Below are 11,511 nucleotides of genomic sequence, written 5' to 3'. Positions count from 1 at the left end.
GTAACCACTTCACACAATTTGAGTTTCTCGACTAGAATCGGAAATATAATTTGTGTTGGCGTATCTATTACGATGTTCAGCGAGCTGGAATGATACCAATGCGATGAGTGGGTACGGATTGTACCGACGGCGCCGGATATCACATCTCGAAACGGGCCCGCTGTAAAGGCTCCGTCTGAGATAATAATTATCTATTATTATCGATACGATTTCCGAACTTCGTTACTTATGGCCAGTTAGTCAAAATCTAATGCTGTATCAATGAAAAAATAAAGATTTATGCTATCATTATTTACAGTATCAATTGACTGATGAATCGTCGTATTTAGATTATTTATTCATTCTGTGCGTTGAAATTTTACAATCCGGATATTTGTAATATCCGATTATTCGGCAATTAATAATATCTGAAAATATCTGGATAATTTCACTAGAAATATCGAAATAATTGGATATTTTAGATAAAATAGAAATAACGGTTAATTATGTGATATATTTTTACTCTGCATGACTTTCTGCTAGACAATGCAGTCTTTAGCATTTTAATATAAGGATTGCCTGAGAAACAAACACCTCATTATCTTATTACAAGAGTATTATCTTTGAGCATGAATAGTTCTATATCGTCACTACTTTTAAAAATACTTGTATCTTAGTCTGTCAATGAAAAGAAAATTGTAGTAAGTATGTATGGAATGCACACAGACCAACCCCTATAGACATCTATTACAAGACGACTCGCGGTGGCCAGCCTTCCTAGTATTTGCACTGATATAAGCGCGGGCGCTCGCCGTGCCCGAACCCGAAAGCAGCGCGTGTTTTTCGCACAAAAAAATTGGAAAAGGGTATTTTGATGCCTTAAAGATGTCCACCTGTAGTGTGAAATGGTGTGGAAAGGTAACAAGAAGCTCAAATTTAAAAACAGACGGCATTACATTCCACAAATAAGTCATATTTATAATTTATTCAGAGCCGGCATAGGTCAACTTACATTGGCCACTTACGCGTCAGTAGAGGGACAGTCATACTTCTGTCCCTTTTCATCTGGCGCGACTGCCCGCCGTCCTTGAAACGGCCAATCACAGCGCGCTTAACATATTCCCCGCCCGCTCCTCGCACCCCAAACACTGGTGACTCGTATCGCGAACCAAATATACAAGACTGCCACTCTATAGGAGGTTCTCTGTGGGAATGCATAATCATATAGACTTACTACGTTTTAACTTTGAGAAGCAGCGTGAGATACGAGATTTTTTCAAAGTAGTGACGATATAGTGTTTGCTTCCAATAGTTCTGCTGATTTACAATACGTACAATGTTCTTTATTGCACACCTCACATAATTTACAATTAAGTAATGCACAAGAAACAAAAAACATTTAAACAGAGGTAACAACAGGCGGTCTTATCGCTTAAGAGCGATCTCTTCCAGACAACCTTTGGGTATTGTAGTTAATATAATCAGAATATACGGTAGGTGGCTTCAAGAAATATGAAAAGTAGAATTTACAACACAAAACACGCAAAATTATAATACTACTAACTTCGCATTATAGCACTCGAAATTCTCAGTCGTTGTCAACTCTTTGTTTATTTTAGCACTAGGTAGTTTTTTAAGATATGTTTATTGGAATAAATCTTTATTTTATTTATAAAGTATCCAATAATCCAGATATTTGGATAATGAAAATTATGTTATCCGAATTATTCGAATATTAAAGAATATTATGCATTGTACATAGTATGTATTTAGGGAAAACTTTTTAACCGACTTCAAAAAAAGGAGGAGGTTCTCAATTCGACTGAATGTTTTTTACTGAATCTTTTTTTTATGAATGTAACACGCGCGCCGCTGATAAGTGAATTCCTTACGCATTTAGATAAGCTTTGAATTTGGAAGACGCGGTAGTAATGGCAGCGCGTGTTCATTCCCTTCGACGTCTTTTCGTTCTCCTTTCAGCGACTCAGCGGCAGTTTCCATTTATCTTCGGGCTACAATCACCTGTCAAAATTGAGTCGGCGCAATTAGGGGCGTTGCTGCAAAAGCGATTTAAGCAAAACTTTGCTGTTTACGCTGTGGACTGGACTAAATGTCATTCCGGGGACTATCAATCACCACCCATTGTTGCTTCAGATTCAGATGCAAACACCTCAAATGTTAACGACTGCTAGACACTGGATTTGCAACAAATAAAGTTTATTAACTCTATTATGAAATAGCAATTGTGTACATAAACAATTGCTATTTCATAATAGTATACATAAACAATTGCTATTTCATAACTACACATTGTAAATTTAAAAATCAGAGCTACAACAGTAAATTGCAGGAAAACTAGAAATTATCATTAAAATCATAAAAAAATTGTACCAACTTGAGAAATATTGGGTTGGTAAGAAAGTAACGAGCGAATCATAACCAATATTGTAATTTTTATTTAATTTATTATTTTAATCATTTATCAAAAATATAACGGCCTTCGTTATCTACTACTTGTCTCCATCGTTCTGGTAAAGAATGAATAGCATCGGCGAAGAAGTTCTTAGGTTAAGATTAAAAAAACTCAGCTATGTACTGTCGTAGATGGGCTTGATCATCGAACTTTTTTTCATTCAAGGCATTGCTTAGCGATCTGAACAATGCGTAATCCGTAGGTGCCAAGTCTGGAGAGTACGGTGGATGAGGTATCACTTTCCAACCTAGCTCCAATAGCTTTAGCCGAGTCACTTTTGCAATGTGTGGGCGAGCATTGTCGTGTAAGAAAAAAACTTTAGCATGCTGTGGACGATTCTGACAGATTTTTTGATTTAAATTTTCAAGCTGATTACAGTATACTGATGCGGTAACAGTCATTCCACTTGGTAGGAGTTCCCAGTGAATAATACCATGAATATCCCACCAAACGGACAGCATAACTTTTTTCGGGTGAGGCTCTGATTTTGGTGCCTCTATTCCTTTTTCGTTTGGAGCTAGCCACTGACGTTTGCGTGTGTGATTTATATATAAGACCCATTTTTCATCTCCAGTGATAAGATGGTCCAACCAGTTGAATGTGCGGCGAAAAGACAGAAGTTGTATGCAGATATCGGCACGGCGGTTTAGTTGATCTCTATCAAGTTCGTGCGGTATCCAAACACTGTATTTGTAGTTTTTTCCCAACTCGTGTAAATGTGTTTCTATGGTGACATGAGAGCAGTCTAACTCGGTAGCAAGAGTACGACTCGTTAGCCTCGGATCTCCTTCAATTAAGGTTTTTAATTTGGCTACATCAATCTTCACCGGTCGACCAGACTTAGGTTGATCTGATAATGAAAAGTCGCCACTACGAAACCGCTGGAACCATCGTTTCGCCGTGGCCTCAGACACAACTTCAGGAGCAACACGCTGACATATATTACGCACTGCTTCGGTGGCTGAATGGCCAGACTGAAATTCATATAGTAAGCAATGCCTTACATGCACTTTTAATTCGTCCATTTTCTTCCTTATATTAGCTCGGCGACAGCTAGTGAATGACTGACGAGAAACTGTGCGACTCGCCCTTTATATACTTTCGACCATAGAAGATTCTAGAACTCTCTCAAAAATTTTATGTGGAATTCAATCGATCGCTCATTACTTTCTTACCAACCCGTATGATATACAGGGTGGTTTAACACCATGTTCCTTCTCGGGAATATAGCGTTATATAAGTGCAGCAGAGTAGATTGGTGAAGGTTGGAATGATAAATTAAACAAAAAATAAAATTAACAAATTTGCCAACTTTTGGCCCTGGTGATAACCCTACATGCACATACCATATTGTTAGATTAAGGGACCGCAATCGGGAAATCTCGGACATTGTTTGCATTCTTTCCGAGCGTTGACATTAATACACTGATGTATGAATGACGCATGTCAAATACTTAAATGAAATAATGGCAAAAATATGATTATCAATCTTTATTACATACTTTTAACCATTTTTAACACTATTTAACCGTTAACATCCTACGGTGTTCAAATGTTCTTCCATCTTCGTAGGTAAATGCATGATGTTCCGTGACGTTGTAGCACATGATATTTAATATTGTATGTAATTAATGTTTCCCTGGCTCCGGCGATAATACCGCAGTATTTTTTCATCAAGTCTAGCTGCAGGGCCCGCGGGTTGATTCGTTGGTCATTTTGTGCTTTTTCGTGATGGTGGGCGGGCTATATCAGAAGCACCTAAAAATTTTTCTATGCCCCACCTGATGCGGGGCTATCCCAGTCACAAAAGTCTCGTGTCGTGACATGTCGGCACTGGTGAACATTTTGCTTTTGTTATTAGATGAAATGACAATACCTATCATTTCAAGCGTCAAACATTGCCAGCTGGCTCTAGGTCATGCAAACTCGTCCAGCTTCTGGTGCTAAACATCAGATAAAAGTCTCGGAAATTGTCGCATTCATGTTTACGTAGCAGTGGTTCTCTATCTATTGTCCTGAGGTCTTGATATTATCTAAAAATATGAGCCCTGAGTCTCCGCCTACAAAGACTCAGCCGTCCTGGAGTATCAGTGCCGGAACAGATCCAAATTGTACTGATCAAATTAACACTGTAAATGTTCTGATCTAACGATTGTTTACAAGTACTCATTGACCATAGTCACCTGTTCTAGAACTCTCATCAAAAGGCTATAACTTGAAAATAGTTAATTCAATCGATCGCCTAATTACTTTCTCCCAACCCGAAAGGATCGTATCCGATTCCATATATTATACGAAAGCGTCCCTACGTTTGTGCTAAGAATATGTCCTTCATTTTGTTTCTCCTCACGTAAGAGCTATTAGTAAAAATATATAATACATATGTAAAATAGACAGAACGACGGGAATATCTCATGGTTATCTGTCTTGGATAAAAATAGACTGTTTAACTAAAACTAGGTTGCTACTTTAATATAAGAGATATTCTTCTGTGTAGCTTTCCGCTCCAAAAATAATAAATGACTTAGGCATAACTTGCAAGAAAATATCTGTATAGTCTAATATGTTTACGGGTTTCGTAAATCTTCTAAATCTTTTGCATTGTATTCGATTTGTATAATTGTATAAAAAACTATATAGTTTTTCAGACTGATCGAAAACACAACTATACTTACATATTACGATACGATTACGAAAACATTATTAATAGTGCCATAGCTATCAGTTTTAATTTAATTATTCAATACCAATTATTACGAATTTGTATTTAATGTTTACTGATTCAATAATTTCAACCATACATGGAATAATTCATACATATTATCAGATGCACGTTGTAATAACGCTCGACCAAGTTTGGAGATACAGTGTGATACACCATGCGAGCATTGTAAAGTATTTTTTATTTATTTATTATTCAAATTAAGGGGTTTAAGTTGAAATAAATATGTATGTTAAAAGTATGTTTCAAGTACTTAATATAAGTATGTATGTTTAAAAAGCTCACTCACTGTATATTCTACGACGATGATTCTATTTCTTTGAAGTTCATTTGAAACAAATAAATGCCTAAACCTGGATTAAATATTTTGGGATATACATAATTCATAGGGGCTCTATCTAGTTTCAAAGTTACAATACATGGTGCCTCAAGTAAAATATAAAGTATAAATAAAACTCCTCACGCTTAAACCGCTGAACCAATTAAGTTAAAATTCGGTAAGTATAGAGATACTTAGATCCCGGGGACGGAAGATGGATGGAAGCGGAAACGTACTAACTATAAATTTACCGAGCGATTCGAACAGTGCAGCCTGATTAAATGGGGTAATTTGTATTTACTCGAATACATAAATATGTAGGTATAATTGTACTCGTGTACGTATGTAATATTGAAAATAACGATGGGTATGTACGAGTAAGACTTGCATTGAATGAGACATGTTTTCATTATTAATTATTACAAATAAACAGTACATCAAGTAACAGAAAATACAGCGTACCTAAATAATGCATGAGAACTTGGCTCAGTTCTGCACATCCATACAATTTGTTGCCAATAAAATGGAATACATAATTATATTGGTGTCAGTTAAACACCAGTAATGAACATCATAAATATTTCGCCAACAGCGATTGCAATCAACGATGAGCTCTGCAGGTGTTAGTTTCAAATTAATGTTTACATAAATGCTGAATGCATCAACAGGGAAATTCCACGTCATTACCGATTGCCTGTGGTTGTGTTCACTGTTTTTATAAAGCAATTGGAGCATCGATATGCTTCAATTAAATGTCGGTACATAACGCAACAAAAATATTAAATAAAAAGTATTTAATAAAAAGTAATAAAGCAGTATTTCTACAATAAAATGTTTTACGCTTTCGGAGATTTTAAAAGTGGGAATACCTATAGCAGGGAATAAAATACTTATCGGAACCCAGTGCCCGGTTACGACTCGTAAAAAGCCACATCCCCCGATAAAAAAGGTTTTATTGGAACACGCAAGCGATGGGTTCCGCGACGGGGTACTCGTCAATGGCTAGCCGGGGTCGCCTGACGTGCCGCGGTTACGGTTTATTCAATTCAAAGAATATTAACTAACAACTAACTACCCCGCGGCCACCACTCTCTACAGCGTCTATTTGTTTAAAGCCACAGGGCGACAAGGGTTGGATCATGATATTTACTATCCCGCATATTGCAAAATAACCTGAAGGCTTTATATGGACTATGGAGACGTAGAACGTTGAAATATAAAATAGTTTCTACAACTATTCTCTGAAACCATCCTATTATTGTTAGCTATTCCTAGAAAATCGTAGACTAAAATATTGCGTTATTCGATTAGATGGAAAATCTAAAAATGCAATAGGTTTTACGAATCTAGAATAAAAGGAGGATAGGTAAATGGACGTATAGACTGTCACTATATTAGATAGAAAAATAATAAGATGATAACATACGAGTACCTACTAATTACAGCTACTAATAACGATAGCTGAACTAAAAGTAACGGGTTTATGGAGAAACCGGAAAGCTTAGATAAGCGAGTTTATTGCTACATAATAAAATACGGGGCTGCTACATATTTCAATGCCTTGGCCACAAGCTGACCGAGCGAGGATTTAAAAGATGCCACGGACACGAGAGAGAGGAGGGGCTTGAATACAAGAGCCGTGACACTGCAAAGCTTTGTCGCGAAACCAAAATCGATGACATGCCTCTAAAAGCAATCTTGCAATGCTAATATTACCCAGTCGATTTTTTCAAAAAATATTGCAGTCTTTCATTTTTTCATTTAAATACAAAAGCTGATTAGAACTAACGTATTTAAGTAATCATATAATTTTGACATTATTAAATCACGCAACCGTTTTTATTACGAACTAAGTCGCAGATAATTTTTTTTTTCATATAGGCAAGAACCATTTAATTTGTAATCGTCCTTGATATAGGTATTTATCATTTTATAACAACTTAATTCCTATATGCTAAAATTCGAAAATCTTTTTCCCTGGGGCTCTATCTAGTTTTAATCCTACTTTTTATACCTTTCAGGCAAGTTTTTGACTAGGCGGTAGAAAATCTCAATTTGAAAACTCGATTGTCAGAGCTCTGCCCGTACCTAAATAGTGACGCAAAACCTTCCAAATTCCATCACTTTACTGGTAACCGTAAACAAATCGATCAGTTTATGATATAGGTACATGTGCCCATTTATTCATATCCATAACTAACAACCTGTCAATGCGTGTTATACCGATTCCTTTGGAGGAAAAATAAATCATTTCAGCTGTTATTTCAACATATGTATATACAACTTGTGTTTTGCGATTGATTGCAAAACTATCGGAAATATTTCTGCTTATCTAAGAATACCTACTTACCTTTGCGTCCATAAAACGATACTATAATAGATTTGTAAATTTAAATTTTACTTTCTGCAATGAAGTCATTGTAAAATGTTGAACCGGTCGGTATTGATACTATTAATAAGTATTGTTCTCTGCTCATGGATGACTCAAGCGAGACGGTGGTCTCGCGAAACAAAAGAACTCGTTGACGCTGATTTAGGAATAGGCTTGATATCATCATTAAAAGATGACGCTAACTTGGATTTATCAGTCGACGAAGAATACGAAGACCTGCGCGCAGAACTTCTTGCATACCAGGCCGCATTGGCTTCGGTTGTCTCTAGACGTGAGTATCGTCGGGAGTTGACAAATATTTGAATATAATTTGTTACTATTAAAAATACTCATTAACCAATCTTGTTAGGATCGCTGATGACCACTCCTTGCTGGCAATCTGGGGGGATTTGCGTCAACTATAAGCTGTGTAAGGGAGCAAAATCTATAACTCAAGCTGCCGGTTGTAGAGACAAACATAATGTTTGCTGCTACACATGGAACCGGTATTTCGTCAAGGATTACAGAGATAAAGGTATAGCTAATATAGCATTGCCTTGGATTACTAACCCGCAAGTGTATGGAGGGAAGGGAATCCAGGAACCGAAACACAGCCTATTAAGGAAAGGCAAAAAGAAAAAGCACAGGAATAAGAAAGCAATGAGATCGGGCATTCGTCCACGCGCTGAACAACTGTATGACACTAAATAACTAGTACTGCGAGTACCAAATCATAAAACACTACTACCACTAATAATATAGACAATTATTTTTTTTTAAGCATAAGTTGGTCTGTGACATTAATTAATTATTGCCATTAACGTTCTATTACTGTCCCTGTACCCTTGCATGGCTCCTCTAAAGCTGCTTCCCTGATAATTGTTCTAAAACATAAAGATTTAAAAATACTTACCCCCTTATTCATAAACGTTCTCTAAAGCTATCAAACTGATAAAGGGACAAACGAACTTTATTGGCTTGATAACTTTAGTGAACGTAATGTTTATACAGTTACAACACAACGTAACCAATGCTCCTCCATTATTGGTTTCACTAACTGTTGGTGCCGTAATAGCGTATAATTAATATTAACAAACACTCCCTCCATTTCAGTCGGAAACTGTATTGTCTGATATCCCACCTACAAGTCCTACAAACGACGCGATAGTTAGTTAGCAAAGTACAGCCGCCAGGCTCCTAGATAACAAGGATTCTTGATTCAAAGACGCTTTGTTTGTTTGAATGTGTGCCAAATTAGTTTACCTCGCGTCCATGTAAGGTGCTTCAACCTCAATATAACAGAATTGTGTTCCCTATACAAATTACTCAGCAGAGTGGGTACACATACGCATGTTTGCAATTGTCGTTTGTCGTGTTGTTGTTCGCTCAAAATTGTTGTAGGAACTAAAGTAAATATGTAAATTTCAATCCGGTGCCGAGTCTACAACTGTGTGGCGAGAAACCTGGCGGTATGTGGCGGTAATTTTGGTTGTAAGTTAACTTAAGCCGGCTGCACATTTATCTGTTACAGGATGCGTGTACATTAGTGTGGTGCACGCTGCGTCAGCCAAACGTGCACTCTACCATATTAAATTAGAGATGGGCCGAATATGGACTTTGCCGAATACGAATATTCGGCCGAACATTCGGTTCAGCTCTTACCGAACCGAACATTCGGCCGAATATTCGGTTACGCCATGGTTTTAAAGGGGATGTTCTATTCATTAAAACTGTTAAATTATTGATAATGGTTACATATGTTACTACAACTAAGCTTTTATGATTTTGTAGATAACTAAAACTTAGTTAAAACCACTCTGAATTCTTCTCTTAAACTAAGGTTTTTTAACTTTTTTACAAAACAATTGTATTTATATTTTGACGCATAGGTTTCTCTCTTTTTAGCAGTTCCTTAAAAAGCTACTAAAATAGGAGCTTATTATCCAATGGAATAGGTGAAGATTAGTTATTTACTTTGTTTATTCGGTATATATTCGGCAATGCAACCGAATTATTCGGCCGAATACGAACATTGAAAAACTTGCCGAATATGCCGAATACCGAATATTTACCGAATATTCGGCCCATCTCTATATTAAATACTAGCTTTTTCCCGCGGCTTCGCCCGCGTACTGAAAGTAATCTTATTCAAAACGTTTCACCCCTAGTAGAGGAGTTGTACGAGCATTTGTATGGGAGGGGTCATAATAATTCCCACAGAACCGAAGTTTGGTTTTTTTAGTTCTTTGTGTGTGTCTTTTTGACATACTAAAAATATAGTAATTTGTGCAAATAGCGTGTTTACGACCGCCAAAAGTTGTATGAAAAAGTACAATGAAAAAAAAATCCTAAAATTTAAAAATCGTCTCTGGTATCAACTTATGGGGAATTAAGCGGCAAAAAAATTTATAGCGTTAATGTTTAGCAAAAATAAAACAATTTTCCTCTACTTTGATAAAATAAAAACTGATAAAAATCATAGATTTGATAAAGGGAAATGATTTAAACATAAATTTCAGCAATGTAATTTCTTTCATAGGTACCACACCATGGTAAATACGGGTTAGATCCGCCTGGTGATAAGCAGTTACGGTAGCCTATGGCGCCTGCCACTCTAGAGCCTCCACATGCGCGTTGCTGGCCCTTTAGGGTAACTTTCCACCAGAGATGCGCTACGTGGATGTTTGATATCCACCAATCATGTTCATTGTTCCACAAAGCATAGCGCTAGTGGGAACGGGTTCGACAAAGCTGATTGTGGATATCAGACGCATCCATAACACATCTCTGGTGGAAAGGCACCCTTAACAGTCCTCAGCTAGCTCGCAGGATAAGGAGTGTCTGCGGGAGAAAAATCCTCCTAAGCCGCAGTGTGTGACCATATATATATATCATCCATCCTGTCCCGACCGGTTTCGGCCTCAGCGACTGGGTATTGGTTTATTATTGAGAGCGACGGTCGTGAGCTCTCAGGTGGCTGACGTAGCCTATTTTTGCAGTAAATGTACGACCACACTCACTGCATGTCAGCACCCCTCCGATGAAATTATAGTTGATGGCTGCAGGTGGTCGGGCCTTTATCTCGTCGCGCTTGGCGTCAAGTTCCACTCGTCTACTGGTCCAGGGTGTGAGGATGCGCAGATTTATGACTAAAAAAACCGATGATTATTAGGTTTTGGTTTTCTCTCGTGTTCGATATAATATTTACTTTATGGAGAGCTTTTGTTTGGGATGCGACAATTCACTGAAATACAAGTTAATGGTAAATACGGTTACCGCAAAAACTGCTAAGGATCCTAGGAAACTAAGTTCTCACTCACAGTCAAAGGAGCATTTTGAGCACCATAAACTTGTATTTTGGTGAGTGTAAAAGTACATAAATTGTCGCATACCAAATAAAAACTCTCGATAAAGTATTTTAACGAACACGAGAGAAAACCAAAACCTAATAATCGTCGGTTTTTCTAGTCATAAATCTACGCATCCTCATACCCTGGACCCGTATATGGTCGCACACTGCGTCTTCTTCTTCAACCTAGCGTTTTCCCGGCCTAGCGCCAGGGTCCGCTTTCCTGCTCAGTCTTCTCCACTTCGCCCGATCTTCGACATCCTTAGGCGTGAGATTGTTCTCTTGCATGTCCGCTCCC

The 11,511-nt window shown here is 37.4% G+C and overlaps 1 protein-coding gene across 1 annotated transcript; it reads left to right on the top strand.

Annotated features, from left to right (window-relative positions):
- Window positions 1-7,898: 7,898 nt before the first annotated feature.
- On the top strand, window positions 7,899-8,685 carry LOC125241868. Its single transcript, XM_048150552.1, has 2 exons — window positions 7,899-8,156; window positions 8,235-8,685. Exons 1-2 carry the CDS (start codon window positions 7,919-7,921, stop codon window positions 8,573-8,575), a joined length of 579 nt encoding a protein of 192 aa, XP_048006509.1. The 5' UTR covers window positions 7,899-7,918; the 3' UTR covers window positions 8,576-8,685.
- Window positions 8,686-11,511: the final 2,826 nt, after the last annotated feature.

This window comes from Leguminivora glycinivorella, chromosome Z, assembly GCF_023078275.1.
Source record: "Leguminivora glycinivorella isolate SPB_JAAS2020 chromosome Z, LegGlyc_1.1, whole genome shotgun sequence".
Taxonomy (NCBI): Eukaryota; Metazoa; Arthropoda; class Insecta; order Lepidoptera; family Tortricidae; genus Leguminivora; species Leguminivora glycinivorella.
This window is presented reverse-complemented; position numbering and strand designations above follow the sequence as displayed.

Coding starts and splice junctions, on each gene's coding strand:
- LOC125241868 (XM_048150552.1), top strand. CDS start 7,919: ATGTTGAACCGGTCGGTATTGATACTATTAATAAGTATTGTTCTCTGC. Junction 8,157..8,234: donor GGCTTCGGTTGTCTCTAGAC/GTGAGTATCGTC, acceptor CAATCTTGTTAG/GATCGCTGATGACCACTCCT.